Source organism: Myotis nattereri (genome assembly GCF_964212035.1).
Source record: "Myotis nattereri genome assembly, chromosome: 7".
Taxonomy (NCBI): Eukaryota; Metazoa; Chordata; class Mammalia; order Chiroptera; family Vespertilionidae; genus Myotis; species Myotis nattereri.
Window position 1 is genome coordinate 18,736,995 of NC_138082.1, and position 21,051 is coordinate 18,758,045.

General features: G+C 34.6%; 1 protein-coding gene across 1 annotated transcript in view; it reads left to right on the top strand.

Annotated features, from left to right (window-relative positions):
- Positions 1-21,051, top strand: part of SPAG16 (sperm associated antigen 16) — a 640,972-nt gene that overhangs the window by 441,360 nt on the left and 178,561 nt on the right. Inside the window, exon 15 of the mRNA XM_081095737.1 lies at positions 9,001-9,127. Coding sequence (XP_080951863.1) covers positions 9,001-9,127 — 127 coding nt within the window. The remainder of the gene's footprint in view (positions 1-9,000; positions 9,128-21,051) is intronic.

Sequence of the window (21,051 nt, forward strand, 5' to 3'; positions counted from 1 at the left end):
AAGTCAGCATAGCTTTTAACTTAGCATCTCTTTACTGAGCACTTGCCATGTCTCAAGCACAGCTCTAAATATTGAGGGTGCAGCAATGCACAATACCAACTCATGTCCTTATGGACTTTATATTTTGGTAAGAACCAAAGAAAATAATTAAACAAATGAATAGTCTCAAGAATAATAAATATTATCTAACCAGAATAAATTCAGGTGAAAAGAGTAATGAGGTGAGAGTTGGGGCTTATAATAGAATGGTCAGGGAGGGACTCTGATAGAATGCCATTCAAGAAAACCCTGCAGTGATTTATTTTAAAATACATTTTTATTGATTTCAGAGAGGGAGGGAGAGGGAGGGAGAGAGATAGAAACATCAATAATGAGAGAGAACCATCAATTAGCTGCCTCCTGCAAGCCCCCTACTGGGGTTCGAGCCCATAACCCAGGCATGTGCCCTTGATGGGAATCAAACCCTGGAACCTTCAGTCTGCAGACCAACACTCTATCCACTGAGCCAAACAAGCTAGGACCCCTGCAGTGATCTTAAGAAAAAATTCAAATAGAGGCAGTAGCAAAGACCAAGCTCCTGAGGTGGTAGAAGTGTGGTGTGATGGAGTCACAGAACACAGGGAGAAAGCTAGGATTAGATTAAGCAGGTGAGATATTTTTCCTGTAAGAGATCACTATTAACCTAAATTGTTACTGGTTAAAATGTGGGATGTTTGAAGCCATGTTAGCATAATCCCAAGCATTATCTTTGGCTTCAAAAATGTTTATATGTGAAAAGAAACTGTCCCACTATAGGCAATATAATAGATCCTTTGGCTGAGTAATGCCTCCCCCCCGCCCCAAATAGCTGTTGGCATAATTCTTGGTTCAGAGGTAATCAATAAATAGTCATTGATTAGGATATATCAAAAATTCACTGTAGGTCAGAACTCAAGGGGCATTTAAAAGAGTACATAGTTAAGACAACATTTGCTGGGACAGGAATACATTTATTTTATGCTATTGATCTTAAAATATTATTTCTGAATTTAATACACTTTGCTGACTTCCCATGTTTATTCTGAGCATAGTACTGCCAAAAATAGTTCAAAATATATTTATTACTTTTATAAAAATATGATATCACTGCTCAGAACATTTGGCTGTTTAAGCAAGTGGTCTTCCAATACAACTGTCTCATTTAAACAGTTTTCCAAGGGCAAAAATACTCTAAATGATATCACAATATCAATATAAAATTATACATTTTTTTCTAGTCATGGTTAATTATTGTCAGTCTAAACTTGCATGTGGTTGAAAATGTTTGAAATACTACAGGTATAACAGCCTGAGTTTTTAAAGAGATTCTTTTACTTATAATGTCTAATGTACCATCCATTATCTCTGAATCACATAATCAGAGCACAAAGAATTGTCACACCAATTTACTCAAAAGCATAATTACAAGATAACTTGATTATCCCCGTTAATGTAATTTTCCCCACTTAATTGCGTGTTCGTGGGTGAATGTGACCCTGTGAATACTTCAAGAAGTGACTGCTGGCTAACATGAACACCACGGGCAGAGCGGAAGAATCTGCCCTCCTCCTCAGAAATGCCATTTGTGTACTCAGTGTGGCCCTACAGGGAAGATGCTTTCAGAGTCCCCACTCTCCACACATGGTCTGGAATTTCTGCTGGCAGACTTCCCAATGGTCTTCGGGCCCAGCATGTCCATCACCACCATGCTCTGCCTCTCACCCCACCTCAGTTCAGCGGCTGTTATAAAAAAAACAAAAACACGCAAGTTTTCCAACTAAGGAAATATAAGCTGCTATGTTTATATTGCATTCAGAGATCACATTTTATTCTATTTTTCCTAAAGTATTCAAGTTTAAATGCTCATTTGCAAATACTCCTTGACTTGTACTTGGTTGTTTGGGAAGCAAAAGATCCCTTTGTTTCTAACATATGCTGGTTGCATCTACATTTTGTTCCACCTCAACTAAAGAAAATTAAGACCACAAAGACAGGGCTTAATCTTGGAATTGAACAAAGGAGTTCAAAATTTCTCTCTTCTTAGGCTGAGGGGTAGAATTTTTCTTTAAAATAGTTGTTTTTCAGTTTACATACTCAAATACAAAATTACAAATGAAACCAAATCATTAAATTATAGATGACTTCCCTATTATTATGGCGTTTGCATATCTAAAAATAGTAAAAATAGATTGTGCCTTTGTGGGCTTGTAAATTTTCTTTCTCCATTCTGTGGGTAAAGTTTCTTATCTTCAAGAAAATCTTATGTAGTGAAAAATATAGTTTCTAAAAAATTCTGTGGCAGCAGAAGCACAGCCTAAAGCAATAGTTCTTAGAAAGACTATGAATTTTAGTGAAATATATATAACTTAACCTCTCTGGCCTATTTTTATGAGTCAAACTATAGATTTTTAGAATATGTTATTTAATGACATCCATATAGCTACAGCCAAATATAGCTTATCATCATAAACTTGAACCTTAGTAATTTAAACATTATGATAATACAAACCAATGCATAAATTATCATTTTTATGTATATAGAACTGCCTTGATTTTATGCAACTGCACTTATGTACATATTAAAAGAAAATAAATTTATTACAGTTTATCCCAGCAATGTTATTACAGTGCATACTATATTAATCAATAATAATTGGCCACTTTAAAGGAGACTTCTGCCAAATAGAGTAATCCTTAGGTTGCTATCACAATAAATAAAACACATTTAACAGAATTTGTGTGGATCTACATATAATATATTCTGCAATGATTAAGGAGCAGAAGGACAAATGGGAAAAGGGACTGCAATGAAGTCATTAAGGTGCTGTTGCTATCTTTGCTAGATGGTTTGTTTTATTTCACCGTGACGAGGTAAAAAATATATATATTTTTTTAAAGCTCTAGCTAAGCACTTTAGAAATGATTATTTTGAAATTACTGGAAATATGAATTTGTACCCTGTTCCTAGTAAGCACTTTAGGAACTTTAGAAATGATTATTTTGAAATTACTGAAAATATGTATTTGTACCCTATTCCTAGTAAGTACTCTATAAATATTTGTGGGACTGATGTAGGTAAATAAAAAAAAAAGAATCATAACTTTTTCCAACCAGGAAAGGAACAGATCTGACCACGTATTTTGGGGTGTGTACCTATGTAAGCGACTCCCATGGACATTCAGGTTCTGCGCCCCTCACCGGCCTCTGGTCACTGTGAGAAGACTAGTACTTCTCTAATTTGCATCCCCTGCCTTGACCCCTTCATTGCTCTGGGAATATAAAAGGACTGCTTTTCTCCCCTGATAAAGAACAACAGATTAATGAATTTAAGTGCCTATATCATTAAAATTGTCATCCCTGGTATTCTACTAAAAGTGCAGTAGCAATTGCATCTAGCTTTCACTCTCTAGGAGGTCCTGTGATCTCCAATTTTTTAATGTAAATTAATGCAAAAGCTGCTCCAACAGTATCACATACTATTCACTTCAAACTCCAAACAGAATCTTCTGTTACTTGATTTGGTCAATGGAAAGAGCAGAGAAGCAGTGAGCTGAGCTACAAGTTAACAAACAGAATAGTGGCTCCACCAGGGATGAAGGGTTTGGGGAAGAAAGCTCTCTATGTATTGAAGAGGAGATTTCACCTACATCTATTTTATTCTTATCTATGTACATAAAAGCCTAAGTGACTGAACAGCCAGTCGACTGGTTGCTATGATGTGTGCTGACCACCAGGGACAGATGCTCAACGCACAGGATCGGGCTCCCTCCTGTCTGGGTCAGGCCTGCAGGGATCGGGCCAAAACCAGCTATCCAACATCCCCTGAGTGGTCCCAGATTGTGAGAGGGCACAGGCCAGGCCTAGGGACCCCACTGGTGCACTGGGCCTCTAGAGTATAAATATTTATAAAATGTAGTTGCAGGACAATACATTTCATTTCACTTAGGAGATTTAGAAATTACTTTGAACAAGATGACTGTATCACTCATTAAGGTCTAGGATCACGTCTTATCCTTTTCTGTCCTGCATCTTTCCTGTCCTCTCTCCCTCTCTCCCCCCCCTCACACTCCATCACCTGTGCTAGGCCACTCTAACAGGGAATGCTTGTCTGGTCAATAGTTAATGAATGACAAATAATTTTATCAGAGTCCTTAAAAAAAGAAGTGTCATCATCTTTTTTTGTTTGTTTATTTTTTGTTAATTCTCACCCAAGGATATTTTTCCATTGATTTTTAGAGAGTGGAAGGGAAAGGGAGAGACAGAAACATCGATGTGAGAGAGACACATGGATTGGTTGCCTCCTGTATGTGCCCTGGACCAGGGCCGGGGATCGAGCCTGCTTGTTCAATTTGTTCTTTGCTAATACATATTTGTTGATGTTTTGTTAAAGTACTAGTAGTTCTTTCAGGGTGTTCTGCCTTCATAACAGAATATGCACTTTAAGCGCTTAAGTACTATTTCATTGGACTCCATTCCCCAAAGCATCTAAGTCAAGGCATGCAAAATATTTTCCTCCTTAAGAGCTTAAAAGCTTGGGCACTTCATTCAGATTGACTGGGTTTGAATCTTGGGTCTGTTTTACTAACACGATGACTTTGGGCAAGCTTTATTTATACCATTGAAAGTTTTTTTTCCTCATCTGAATAATAGGGCCATATAATCTAACCTTAAAGATGAAGGATGAAATGAAATAATAAATATAAATCCCTTTGAACAAGTTATTATGATTATGTAGTAAAGTGTTGTATATTGTTGATGATAAGTAATTATTTTTGAGATGTCAAGCTTCCATATACCTGGGACATGATTGGTGATATAAATTATTAATGCCTATTAGATTGACAATAGCATAGGAAAGAATTATGTACTGACCTCAGCAACCTCATCTACATCTTTCCAATGCTTTATATTCCCTTCTTCTTTAGCATTAAACTTGAGCATTCCTAAATTTTACTTTCTATTTCCATTCTAATTCCATATTTCTCTGCCTTATTTGTGCTATTAGGGCACTGAGGAAATGGTGTAATGAGCTAATCCTTAACACTGCACAGGCCTGTCCTAAGAGACACACTAATGTATCAGTATACTAAAAATGTTTGAAATACTAATTTTTCTGCTAATGAGCCTAAACATTTTACTATAGTTATACCTTAATACCAAGTTGCAGGTCATTACCTTCACATATTGAAAGCAGCTGATGTTTTAGGGCTTAATGTTTCTGCCATTTGCTTGATGAACCCCCTCTTTCTTGCCCATTTTACATAGCAGAATTTTAAGTTATAAAATTAATACTTGACAGGTATTGTGTATGTTTTTTTGATTTAATTATTTATTTACGTAACTTTTTTTTTCTGATGGTAGCAATTAATATATGCTAACTCCATTAAATTTGAATTTTAAAAATGCTAAAAGGAACAAATAAAATAAAACTGATTTATCCTACCACCTAAAGCTAATCATTTCTGATTTAGTTCTCACCACTCTGATTTTCAACATATGCTTGTGTGTGTATCAGACAGGATAAACAATTGTGTTTGCTGCTTCCTTCATTGAACTGCATATGTATGTTTTCCCATGTATTAACAATTTTTGGAAACGCCATTATAATAGTTAAGATAATAATATTTTTATTTATTTTCTATTATATTTTTATTGATTTCAGAGAGGAAGGGAGAGGGAGAGAGATATATACATTGAATCATTGATCAGCTGCCTCCTGCATGCCCCACACTAGAGATCTGTCCTGCAACCTGGGCATGTACCCTGACTGGGAATCAAACCATGACCTCCTGGTTCAGAGATGGACACTCAACCACTGAGCCATGCTGGCCAGACTAAAATAATAGTTTTTTATGTAATATTACAGTTTTAAATATGTATGTTTTTATGCATGCATGTCTATTTATCTATCTAGGCATCCACTGAAAATAATTTTCTTACACTTCTACTGCTTTATCTTATAAATAATATTGTGAGAACCATCTTTTTGGCAAGTATTGATCTGAGTTATTGACTTACTGAAAATGTATCCTAATGGGGAAATATATTCAACATATGTAAACATTTGTGATATATTGTGGTATATTTTTCAAGAAATAGAATATTATTGTTAAAGTCTCAGACTCTGAAGTCAACCAGACCTATGCTTGAATTCTCTTCCCAATTCATTCTCTCTGGGTAATTTTAGGAAACTCACTTGACCTCTTTAAACCTCATTTTTCTCCATAATCCATAAAATGGGATTATTGCATCTATTAAAATATCTCTAGAAAACATTTTCTTTGAAGTCTTTCTTTCTTCAATTAGGTTTAGCACATAACTATAGCTAGCCATTATTTTTCTTATCTAAACAAGTTTTAGATAAATAATTTGTTTTTTGCCAGGTGGTACCTCTCCCACATCTTTCCTCTCCACCTCTAGATCCTCAAAACTCCCACTATGCTGTTCAGATGAGCAATATTCTAGTATCTTCTAGTGCCATAAGGAAAGAGATTTATTGGCAGAAGGGCTTCCATTTTGTATGAGAGAGGAAGAGGGATATTGGGTCTTGAGGATATTCCAAGTTTTTGGTTCTGTATTCTCTATATTGTCTAGCTCTTGATTTCTTTCTAAGTGATTCAGAACTGTCAGGGTTAGATCTAATATTTACTCCAAGAATGTTATGGAAGGACTTGGACAAAAGTAAAACTAGGCAAGTTCCATTGAGGCATTCATCATCTATTGCTTTCACCAATATTTCTTGAGGTCTACACTGCCATAGGCACTGCCTCTGCCTCATTGGCAAATTGGAAATGCAGCTAAGTTGTTCCTTCACTACACAATACCTCTTGGTTATCAAATATGAACACAAACTTATTTATATCACTTAATAAGTCACTATATTTAGTTTACCTACTGTATACTTTGCCATGGCTCCTAACTATCTTGGGAAATAGAAAAATCTGGCTACATGGTATTATTCAAAATGGTCTAAAATAATATCTATTTGTTTATTAATAAGCATTTAGCACAGCACTTGATTCATTTAAAACACTTAAGTAATATTATCAGATAGTTTAACATTGGTCATTTGACAACAGTAAAAGTAAAATATAAAAATGTTAAAAGTATTTAAATACTTATTTTCACACCAAGAGAGATTGAAATATTTATAAGTGTATTTCCTCAAATTGTAATATCCAGTGGTATATAGCACACTTTAAGATTATCTTTAGCTTATAGCACCCAGAAAAGAAAAGTCAATCAAGTCCATAATCTGTCTTTATTGTAAACTCCTTCTAAATTAAATGTATTCAGTTCTCTGAATTGAAGGAAATTTTTTTGTTTCCTTCTGAAAGATGTTTTAAAAAGCCCTTACATCTGGGAAAATTTTTTCTAATTTCTAACATTAATATTTCTGATGAACCTGAGAACTTTCCTTCTGAAAATTAAATTCACTGATTCTTCACAATTCTTACAATACATGTTTACATATCTGAAAACATTCCAAGTTCTCCATGTTCCTTTTTAAGTTATAAAAAAGATTAAACATCCCCTTTATGAAATTGAGGACAAGGTTGCTGTATTGCTTCACTTGTGATTACAGTCATAGAATTTTAAAACTAATGGCATTTGTTGCATTTCTGATATGTTTAGGGAAAAGCAGAGTCCACTTGGAATGTAACATAAGCACATTTTTGAGAAAAAGAATAGAAATCAAGGAGTAAATGAGAAAAAAATTATGTGAGCTAATTAAAAATGGTAAGAAGGAGAATTGTACAATAATCAAATTATTTAACATTTTAGAATATTTAGGAAGAAAATGAATATACTTTTTATTTAACGTTAAAAAAGTAAGCTAAAGCTGAAAGAGATACTGTATATTGAATGGCAAATAGTATAATGGCATCATAAACATTATTTATAGGCCTGATGTGGCCAATACTCATATTTAATTGCCGAGTAGAGAGAATTTAAATGGCAGAATGATGAGAGTGAGCATATATTATGAATTGCTGGAGAACCGAAACCCCTCTTACTCATCACTATATCCTGGTCCCTGACAGAAAGTAGATGCTCAATAAACATCTGAGAGGCCTGCAATGAGGAGTGAATAAACCTTAAGCTTGGACCTAGTGCATCCATGTTGGTGCTTCTATATTGGGAAAATACCCGTTCCTGTTTCCATAACAATCGAATGCATTCACCCTTCCTTTTGTTTTTCATCTCCTTTATCCAATTACCTTCATCCTTATCCTAATACATATAACCCAAAAGCCCCACATATGTCCAGTAATTTTGTTAAATGACCACAGCAGAAACTGTTTCCTTGCCATCAGTTGCACCTGGCCCTAGTGATTCTACCTTCAGTGATTATAAACTCTTCTTTCGTTGCATTTGTTTTACTATGTCTGTTTTTTCACTCCATTTGAGATATAAAGTATTAGTGCTAATTACAGCGTATAAAGTAAAATGCCCCCCTTTTAGTGCAATGTTTTCATGTATATAGTTTTTATGTGTAGATCACATATATGACACAGGGCATGGCAAAAGTAGTTTTACAATTGTGAGTACATGAAACACAGAGTTTATTCTTGTGTTACTTTTTATTAATAATTGTATTATTTTCCATACAAATAACTGTAAATCTACTTTTTAACCCCACCCACACATATACATGTACATGTGTACATGTATATGAACTATATATGGGTGTGTGTATTTTTGTTTTACTATATCTTCTGATATAATTAAATCAGCCAAAATAAATGATTTCCTATAAAATAATATTCCAAAATGTATTATGTAATTTTGTATAGTGCTTAAATTACTATTTTATAGCAACATTATGTTTCAGACAAAGGTATAATGAGTAACTTTTAGTTTAGAGCAAAGCATTCTTGTGGATTTAATAAATCTATAACACTTATCTCTTGTGTGTGTGAGTTACTACATATGTATATTTATATGTAAATGCACTTCTTTTTTTAATATTCTTTAAAGGGTCACATGATAGCATCCTGCGATTCCTGTGGGGTCACAAAACTATGGGACTTTCGGAAACTCTTACCAATTGTGTCCATTGATGTAGGTCCAAGTCCTGGCAATGAGGTGAACTTCGATTCATCAGGTAGGATTTTGTTTCGTACTTGTGACCAGTCTAACCACTGTTTCCCCCTTGTTTCCTCCTGTGTGCATTTCTGTTCTTACTGTTATCTTAGAATATTACATTGTATCTCATTACATTTTGTATCATATGTCATATTATGAAAACATATTTATCTTATATGAGAAGGAAGAAAAATAGAGGAGGTAAGTGTGTGTCAATGTGTATAACACAAGTTCCTGGCAGCACCACGTAAAACCTTGGAGCCTACATCCCTTAAAGTCACCATCCAAGGTAAGTACATTGCTTTCCCTGAAAGCAAAATGACTGAGAGTAAAGAACAAAAGGTTGGCAAGATAGAATGGAAATATTTTCATGGGCTAATTTAAATTTGCCAAATTACCCCAGATTCTTTAGATTTTACAGTTTATTTGTAATATATGTATATTCATCTTATTGTTGCAATTATATGCTCTGTGTAATTATTTGATTGTGCTTATCCTTGTTAATGATAAATAGTATGACAACTGATATGAACCATACAATAATTCCGGTTGTCTGTTTAGAAGGTTAAAATTGCAGTTACATCTTTATTTTTAATTACAGCCTGTTCTAAGTAAAAATGTATATATATTAATGGATAATATAACTTTTCTTTGCTAGTGTGATACGTGTTTTAAATGTTTTTAAATTTTGAGAATTTTTAAAATCTTTGATAGTAATTTGTGGTAGGTAGACCAAGTTATAGTGATAACTATTTTATTTTATTTTTTAATTTCTTTATTGATTAAGGTATTACACATGTGTCCTTATCTCCCCACTTCCCCCCCATTCCCCCCACTCATGCCTTTACCCCCTGTTGTCTGTGTCTATTGGTTAGGCTTATATGCATTCATACAAGTCCTTTGGTTGATCTCTCCCCCTTACCCCCACCCTCCCCTGCCTTCCCTCTAAGGTTTGATGGTATGATCGATGTTTCTCTGTCTCTGGATCTGTTTATGTTCATCAGTTTATGTTCATTATATTCCATAAATGAGATCATGTGATATTTATCTTTCTCTGACTGGCTTATTTCACTTAGCATAATGCTCTCCAGTTCTATCCATGCTGTTGCAAATGGTAAGAACTCCTTTTATACTGCAGTGTAGATTCCATTGTGTAAATGTACCACAGTTTTCTAGTCCATTCATCTACTGATGGGCACTTAGACTGTTTCCAAACCTTAGCTATGGTGAATTGTGCTGCTATGAACATATATTCTTTCTGATTGGTATTTCTAGTTTCTTGGGATATATTCCTAGAAGTGGGATCACTGGGTCAAATGGGAGTTCCATTTTTAGTTTTTTGAGGCAACTCCATACTGTTCTCCACAGTGGCTGCACCAGTCTGCATTCCCACCGGCAGTGGACGAGGGTTCCCTTTTCTCTGCATTCTCGCCAGAGATAACTATTTTAGATGAAGAAATATATATAATGTGTCATTTAAAAATAGTCCATATTAATTCTGTAGTTCAGAAAGTTTTTAGTAATTATAGAGACATATGACAATTGTGTGTTTTGTGACATTGGTTTCATGATATTCCCATCACACAGCTGAGATTTAGAATACAGTAAGTTTGCCTTCTTAAAAGCCTTTAAGTTGTGTTCCTGTTACAGATTAGTAAATGAACCATGCTAATAAGAATGGCTTCTTTAAAAATGTTTTAGACATTAAGACAATTATGGTCCACTAGAATTCAAGCATATTTTTTAAAATTCTGTACAGAATAATAAAAGATCCCCAACTATGAGAATTTAATTTTACAGTGTGGCAGAATATTGATTTAAATTTATAGTTTCAATAGACAAATTTTACCTTGACATCATAGTGCTAAAGGAGTTTTAATTTGGTTTTCACAAACATTTCACATCCTTAAATACTTTTGTATTATTTGAGCTAGCATCTAAGTATTTATGTTCTTGAATTTTGAACCCTGAAATTTAAAAACTTTTAATTATACTTTATAATAATATAAATTAAAGGTGTTTTGAAATACTGTGCAACTAACCATAGATATATATTTTACTGTCATTATTAAAAATGTTGCCACTTGCTTTTTACTGTCTTTGTCATACAGCCTGAAATTTCTTCTCTATACTTAGTCAGGCAAACCTGATTTTAAATAAATATAATACCAATCTTATTATCATACAACAATATCATCTTAAAGTCTTTAGAAAAACAAACCTATTTTTTCTCTCCATGACTGTTATATTCTTGGTAATTCACTAATATTAAAGTATGAGGGTCATGGGCAGAACAATAAGAAACTTAAAAGTCAGAGAGTTTAAACCAGGGACCCTGTTAATGAAACCACTTCATCAGTTTGAGGACATGAATTTATCTTTTAAATTAAATTTCTTGGGGTAACAGTAGTTAAACCTATTATATAGGTTTTAAGTGTACAAATCTATGATACATGATGTGTATGTTGCATTGTGTGCCCACCACATAAAGTAAAATCATCTTCCATCACCACATATTTGGCCGTTTACACTTTACTTCCCCTCCACCCCTTTCCCTCTGTTGTCTGTCTGTATGAGTTTCAGTTTTATATCCCACAAATGAGTGAAATCATATGTTTATTGGCTTTTTTTCTGACTTACTTATTGTACTTAACGTAATATTGTCCAGGTTCATCCACATTATCACAAATGGCAGTATTTCATCTTTTCTTATGGCTGAGTAGTATTTCATCATATATATTATGTATCACATCTTTTTTTATCCAATCATCTACTGAAGTATACTTTGGTTGTTTCCATGCCTTGGTTACTGGGAACATAAGTGCAGGGCTACATAATCAAAACATTGAAAACTTGAGGGCATATAATTTCAACTTGACCTTCCCAACCCTTTGACCATTTCTTTAAGAAACATAGTATAATTAACATTAATTCTGTTTGAAAAATTAATTCCATGAGCCTTTTTCTCATTTAATAATGAGAAATTTGTGCTTCTGTCATAGACATTTAAATGGAAGAGATTTTAAGAGGTTGAAATATATCAAAGGTTGAAGGAACAAAGGAGAGCAGATGCAAGCTCTAATGAGGGCTTGAACAGAGACCTGAAAATCACAGTCAAACACCAGAAATTATGTTCATATTAAGGAAGTAAAGAAGTACAAGTCAAGAGCAGAACAAAATCAGAATAAGGATAGGGGCACATAAATCTCTTCTAATCTGCATTTATTCAGGAAAAGATTACTGCATTTATTCAGGAAAAGATTATTTGAAAGATAGTACAACAAAATTATATCAAAAATATTTGGACTATGAGGATAAAATCATATCTAATTTAATAAGCTCAAAATGCACTTCTATTTGACATACTTTTATTCACAATTTTTTATAAATGCAGGAATAATTGACACTGTTGAGAATAGTTAACATTTATTGAGGGCTCACATTAGTTGTGTCAACTCGTGTTTCCAGGTTGAAATTCTGACAGAGTTAAATTGTGCTGTTATATACATCTAGGACATTATTTGTTATTTCTCATAGTGTATCATTTTTAAAATGTATCTTTGATAAAAATATTTGAAAACCAGTGATATAGTAAAAGAATATATATTATAATTCCAAGCCTTAGGTCTTCAGCATCTCTTAGACTATAAGCAAATTATTTAATCTCTCTGAACTAAGATTCTCCATGAAGGAGATCATTTTTATAGTGTTCTGATGTGTTTCAAAGGGATAATGTATAGCCTATAATGTGGAAATCCTAGTACAATCACCTTCCACGTTATTGCTAGCTAAGGAGGGATCTTAGAAAGTCATTCCAATCATTTCATGGATGAGAAAAATGTGTGTATATTTTGTTGTACAAATAAGATGCCTAAGGTTGTGTGAGAGTATAGGAAGTTTCTAATGAAACTATAAAACACTAATGAATAGATATTAAAAACAAGGGTCAAACCTCATGTTCATGTAATGGTAAAAATAATTTAAATGGTTAACTAAGAGGTAAGGTTGTATATAGCAGTACACATACAATATATTAAAATCAAAAGGTTTAAAGACATATGAATCACTGTCTAGAGTTTAGCTTTTCTGTTACTATAAAAAATCTGCTTCTCACACATTTAAAAGCGGAGTTGCATATGGCATAGAATTATTTACATAATGTTATATTTGCAAATACATTGCTTGTGACAAACAGATTATCAGTGTTTACAGATATATACATATATTAGTATATATTATATAACTTGTATATTTGTAAAAGGATAAGTGTTCCTTTCTCATTCAACAGAGAGCCTCCTGGTAATATAATGCTACACATTTCTGCAAATACTCACTATCTAAACAATATCTCTCACTTGGCATACTCAAATGCCATATGTTTTATCATTCAACGATTTATTACAATTTCAGAAAATGTTAAATGGAATTGTGTGAAGTAATAAAAATGAACTGTGAGAATTTATACTTACACTTCTACATTTCTCACTGCCTCATGTTTATGTAGTTTAGCAACACATGCATTTGTCTCCTCTGTCAAAGATAATTTCGGCACGTTTGCAAAGTCACATCCCTAGACAATGCAGGAGCCAAAGTTTGAGCCAGATGAGGACTTTCAGTGGAAAGCTTATTAGTATCAGACCATCAAAAGGGGCAAAGTTTCCTACTACTTGAGAAAAACCTAAATATTCTCTACAAGCAAAACCACAATAAAAATTGTAAAATGGGGGGATGGGTGACCCCACTGGAAAATATGAAAAGCATAGGCCCCCTCCATGCATTTTCAAAATATAGTAACATACTCCCAAAATTGTTGGTTCGAAATGAATTTATTGTTTTGTGTTTATTAGTAAAGGCTATTGTTCATCCTTGTGTGTTTAAAAAGCACATGGCAAATTCTTTCTGGTGGACACAGTGCATCTTAACTGGGAAAGTACTCATTTAGAAATTAGAGAAGCCCTGGTTTTGAATTTTTTATTTTTTTATTTTTTAATTAAGGTATTACATATGTGTCCTTATCGCCCCATTGCCCCCACCCCCACCCCCTGGTTTTGAATTTTGTCTCTAAGACTTACTGGCTGAATGGACCTGGTGAAAATTCAACATTTCTGAGCCTCAGTTCCTTGAATGTGGAATAATAAAAACCTATTAGGATTTCTACTTCCAAGATAAAATAACAGGGACCAGATTTACCCTACTACCTGAAACAACTAAAAAGGAAAATCAGATTAAATATATGAAATGGGTTTTTTTCAGACATCAAATATTGGGTAATGAAAAACAGTGGTACCTGAGAGAGGGGAAGTCAGTGAGAGGAGCCCTACTGACAGCCCCAGAATACTGCTTGGAGAGTTTCTAGGATGGATGAAACCACAGGGAAACCCTGCAGCCTCCCAGAGTGGAGGCGACAGAGGGGGCATCCCAGGACAGCCAGGGAGCTAGAATTCACAGGGCAGAGGACAGAACAGGAGAGAGAGAGAGAGAGAGAGAGAGAGAGAGAGAGAGAGAGAGAGAACTCAGAAAATTTGCAGAAGGTCCGCTCCAGTCTTTAGCTGAATAGAAATCAGTATCTGCTAAGGCAAGGCCAGGGAAAAATCTGTCTGGAATTAAACGGAAACTTCCCCAGAGCTCACACAAGCCTAGGAATGATTTTTATCCCTACCAACCAGAGTGAAAAATATCTTGCCATTCAAAAGGACAGTGGGTAGAGAAAAGATTGCCAAGCTCTAGCCCATGGGCCAATTTGACCTGTGTTCAGGTAGAATTTTAATGGAACACAGCCACACCCACTCATTTGCATATTGTCTAAGCCTGGTTTCACACCACAGCAGCAGAACTGGGTATTTGCAGCAGAGACCATATGGCCTGGGAAGCCTAAAATACTTAACATCTGACTCTACAGGAAAAAAGTTGCAGAAGTGGAGTATTACCTCAGTAGTGAGGCAACCTCAGCCCACGCTCTGGACCGAGTCCCCTTCACTAATGTCCAAGGAGCTATCTAATTGGCTCATGTAAAAACCCATTTAATCTTCCCTCCAGCTCAGTGAGATTGTTAGTTATTCCCCTTTCCACAGAGGAGGAAACTGGGACAAAAAGTCAACAACAAGCACAGTGAAACCTGGCTGATCAAATGTGATGTTAGAGTTCAAAGCCGCCTAAATCCAGAGACCAGAATTTAAACATGTTATTCTGCCTCTCATTTTACTAATAGTATTCAGTTTCATATTGATTTATGGTCTATTAGAAGTGATCCATTTTCTGTGAATATTGAAATAATCCCATTAATGACCACTGGACCGTGTTTGACTCAATGCTGACTAAAGACACAGAATCCTGTCACTAGTTATCAATTTGTTGTCTCTGGAAGAAGAAAGGAAAAGAGAATATCACTAGTATTATCTGCCAGATTTGTGATGTGTCTATGCACAAGGGGGTATTCTAAATGCTTGTGTGTTCCTAATGGGATTTGAGACTCCAACCCTACACCTCAGTATGAATTATGGGAGTACCTGCAGGGCCCTTATTTCTGCCATTTATTTTAAGTCCCAGCCTGATTAGAAACTGAAATAATAAAAGGAAGCGAGCTAACGTCTTTTATCATCTCAGGCATATGGCAGAGTTAATCTAAGTTTCTCCTCCTAAAAGCAAGTCCTTTCTACCACATCAATTTCCTGAGAAAGAAAGACACAAGGAGAGAGGCTAAAATATAAGGGGAAAGGTGACCAGATGACCCTGCTCAATTATTTATAGTCCCATTATTTCTCCCTCCTTTTGAGTGGCTCTATTGTGTATGCAAAATCGTTTTGTCCTCGAGTAGAATATGGGCCTCTCCGGCCCTGTTGAAAGGAACTGGAAAACTAAAGGAAATCAGGTTATGGATCTGATCTCCCTTGTAGACCCCAGTCTATGACTAATACCTGGAATGAAGTAAATCATACTCTAGAAGCTGGGCAAGGTGCTTTCCCTTTTATCATCACAGAACTATGAGTTTTGTTCCATTTCTTCCATTCTAAAGAGTTTTGAGAGCTTTAGTTAAACATGTATATTAATGAATGCACACATTTGTAGTCTTTGCAAGCCTGAGTTGCATTTCATTTAATCTTTAGCTCTAGAAAATTGTAAAAGGAAAAATTACAGAGATTTACAGGGATTGTTTTATACCTTATCTTTAAAAACAAACAAACAAAAAAATAGCTATATTTTTACTAGTAAATTTGGTTTTGTCATGCTAAGCCCTGTGTTAGAGGCAATTTTATTTACCTAATGGCAAGTTTGAAAAATTATATTATACTGATAGTAGGGACACCTTGAAAACTTTAAAGGCATATCAACCAAAGATATATTAATTCAGGGATACTATTCACAGTTGTATAAAGTATTATGACTATAAACCAGTTTTGATTGTTTACTGTTCATTCTGAATGGTTGTTGACAATGCAATATCAGTTGTTAAGTATTTAGACTATTATCCTAGCAATGGATCATCAATTCTGAGAACTGAAATGTATTTGGATTGCATAAATTATGACAGATTACTATAAATAAGTTACTGACTTTTAAAAAGAGTAAAATGTATACATGTTACAAAGCCTGTTTCTTTCAGATAGTGTGGTGAAGGCCTGGAACAGGGTGCGGGTGTGGGCTAGAATGTGTTAATAGGGGGGGGGGGGGAGTGGACACCTCTAATACTTTCAACAATAAAGATAAATTTACAAAAGAAAGGTTATATACTTAAACTAATGACATCATTGCACAAACTACAAAGCCTCCCTTTTGGAATTGCCTTTACAGTTTTAAAAATAATTATTTAATATCCCCAATATTCACAAATATCTTTTCTGAGTCTGGATTGAATTTGTAGAAACATCTACAAATTATTCACATTTTATGAGTCAGCAAAGGACATCAATCACAAAGTGAGGCTCTAAAGAATAAATATTGTTGTTCACTTATGATTTGTAACATGAAATTGAGCAGGACACTTAATCTCTGTGGACCTCAACTCTATCATCTCTAAAAGGAGAGGCATGGCCTGGCTGGCATGGCTCAGGGATTGAGTGTCAACCTATGAACCAGGAGGTCATGATATGATTTGAGGTCATGATCTGATTTCTGGTCAGGGCACATGCCCGAGTTTCAGGTTTGATCCACAGTCTGGGGAGTGCAGGAGGCAGCCAATAAAGGATTCTCTTTCATCACTGATGTTTCTCTCTCTCTCACCCTCTCCCTTCCTCTCCAAAATCAATAAAAGAAGAAGAAAGCGAATTAAAGACTTACATGTAAGACCTAAAACCATAGAAATCTTAGAAGAAAACATAGACAGTAAAATCTGGAACATTTCTTGTAGCAATATTTTTTTTCTAATTTATCTTCTAGGGTAAGGTAACAAAAGAAAAAGTAAACAAATGGGACTACATCAAACTAAATTTTTGCACAGCAAGCTGTCAACAAAATGAAAAGACATTTAAAAAATTGAGTCTCAAATATAAATGACATCTGTATTGCTCAACAATACCAATTTTTTAAATATATTTTATTGATTTCAGAGAGGAAGAGAGAGGAAAGGGAGATAGAAACATCAGTGCTGAGAGAGAATCATTGATCAGCTGCATTCTGCATTCCCTAGATTGGGGATCGAACCTGCAACCCAGGCATGTGCCCTGATCTGGAATCAAACCATGACCTCCAGGTTCATTGGTTGATGCTCAACCACTGAACCATTGGGCAAATACCAGTTTTTATTCTTGCAGCACTAGCAATACATTCAGTTCCTGTTTCAACAGGAGTCTTGACAAAAAAAAAAAAAGGCATAAACTCCTTCATTTTAGTAAATCAATGACTCAATCAAACTCTTCTTATAAGGGCTATATGAGATAGTAAGAATCTGAGCCATTCTGGTTAAATCATAGCAGGAAATAACTTATTAATCTTCCAAATTATAGCCTTGTGCAGATTCAATCAACTACTGCAGCTGCAATTACCTGGATTCTACAAAAAAAGTCACAATTGTGCTATCAATTCCTCAATATTGTGTAGTATTTTTTCAAGTGTAGTTTTCATTGTTGCTTAGCTCTCTAATGTAGCTGTACTACATATTTGTAACATTGTAGGCATAGATGACAAAAGGTGCTTAAAAATATTTTCACATGCAGATAAAATATTTCCTTGGAAGTCCATTACAAAATCTATATTCATAATTATATACAAACAATTTCAATCTAGAAAATGCCCAAATAATAACAAATTCTAAATGAATGCCATAATATTTGATGAAGATTTATTTTATGTAGTATTAATGTAATGAAGACTTTTAAATATATTTACAGTAGTTATATGCATATAATAATTTACAAATGCCAAATCATTTTTCAACACTTTAAAAAGATTTGTATCTCTATACCAAGTGTGAAAAATAAATTTCATAACTAGCTATATCTTCATATCACCTACACAATAAAATATTTGAATGCATATAATTAGCTATGCCCATATGTTTGCAGATATAATAAAAATTACATGTACATGTTAGCATAGCTCACTTTGAAATATGACAATGACATTTTATGCCTATAGTATTCTAGAAAATGCATTTGTATAAAGAAATAAGACATAATCAGACCTTTGAGTTTTTCTAAGGTACATAAAATTATTGTATTAAGAAGAATGTATTATTTTAACTTAATAGCACATAATAGTTTATTAGATTTAAAATTAATATGGTTAAAATTTGCAGTCCACACATACTTCATAGCCCAAAGTCAAGTAACCCAAGCATTTGTCTTCTTTTTAATAGACTGTATATACAGAATTAAATAGATAATCATCCTTAATCTGCCAAGCTGATACTTTTAAATAGGATAATCCTTTAAGGGAAATTGTAGTTCAACAGACGTGCAAATAGCATGGCACTGCGGAAGACGAAGCCTGCACAGTGGGCACTTGTGATAACTTGCAGTTATGCTTATCTAAAATTAAATTTCAAGCAATATTCGAATATGATTTACTCAGGATGCTTGAGCTCAGAAGTATCTTTTCACACTTGTAATGTAAGAAGAGTATAAATAAAAATAGTTTAAAATTATCTTCATACAGCATCCCTTACTAGGCACTCCCCTACCCCACCCCCCAAACCTTGAAAGAAATAGTGTGGTATCTGTATTATGAAAATCAATACTCTGTAAATGTTTTAAATGATTAGTTTGATAAACACCTCTGAATAATAGATAAGTATTTCATGCCATGCCTTCCATCCAAGAATTTTTTCATTCTCTCTTTTGTATTTTTATTGGTCTAATGGTGGAAATTTTGTTAATTCGGTTGACATGTATTTAGTATAAGATACTGTCTTCCAGGTACCGATTTAAATTCTGGGGCTTAGTGATTTAAATTAGATAAAACTTTATTGACAAACGAAATTGAAGCAATAGACATGAGTCTGAAGGTAATAACTGAGAAAACTGTAAATTAAACTGTTCTGCATGCAGTATGCTCTGTATGCCATCAGAGCATAATTTATATCAGACTAAGCCAGCAAATAAAAAACAAGTTGACAACTATGTAGAATCCCCCTCCCCCACCCACTGTATCCAGGGCAAGAATGGAAGCAGAGAGAATAGTGAGACTGTCCATGCTATGACCCAGAATTAAAGAGCTTGGACTACGGCAGCGACATCCCTAGAGTAGGCTTTCAGAGACCCTTATGTGGGGTACACTGTCTGCAGAGAATTTAAAAAAGTAATAAAACCATCCTGAAGAAGGTCTGTTTTTATTACACCATAATTTCACCAATTTTAAACGGTGATTAAATACTTATCCCCAAAGACAAATGTTTCAATTGCCCCTCTCCACCCTTTTTATTCCAGGGAACATAGGTGACAACTGAGAAACTGTTAAAATGCCATCATATATTTGAAGGCAGTCAGCATAATTTGCTTATGAATGGGATCTAATCTGTTAAAAATGCAATCTCAAGCATATTTTCTGCAGCATTCATATGAAATATGACACTGATACATCCTTTACTCTATACCATGTAATATGTATATAATAAACTTTACATATGGCCTAAGATTTGTTAGTAGATTATGTACTTCATTGGTTTTTCTTTCAATTAATTTGCCAGTTCTATGCTATAGAAAGTGTGTTTCTTTGTCATATGTTTTAATGCCAGGTAAATTAAGTTCCATTTAATTAATATTCTTTTTACAAGAGTTCTTGATTATTCTTGTTTATTGATTAATGTATTGGTTAAGATGCTTTTGGCTACAAGTATCAGGAACCCCAACTTGGACTGACAATAAGGAACTTTTAAATCTCTCATAAGAGAAAGTCCACAGGTTGGGCCAGCTTTGGATTTGGTGGGTTCAGCAAATGTAAGATGTTTTCAAGGAGTCAAGCTCTTTCTTTCCCCCTGTTCTTCCATCCTTAGTGTTGGCACCGAGGTGGCCCTGGCTTCTCCACAGATCATAATGCAAGAAGACAAGATCTGGGGAAGGGATGAGACTATTTTCCTGTGGCTCTCAGAAGAGGGGCAACTGCCTCTGGAAGTCCCCTAGTGGACTGCCCTCATGTCCTTTGGGCCAGAATTGAGGCCCTAGAGAGGGGAAGGATCACTTTTATATCCTGCAGTGATATCAGCTTCCCCATGGGTACGTGTATGCCTGTGTTTGGTGATGGAAGGAATGTAGAAGAAAAGGCAGGCGAGGAGAAAGAAAAAGGAACTGGGCAGTCATGGAAGGTCTAACTACTAAAGCAACATAAAAGAACTCAGGAGTAATAGATAATCCACTCAGGAAATTGTTTTGTGGGAGACTAGAGGAACATTGCTTTGGATAGGAAAGAGAAAACCAAAGCATCAAAAAAAATTTTTTTGAACTAAAGCAGTTACTTTAGAACTTTATTATGAGGACAACCCACAATAGGAAATTCATTTTCTATCACTATCCT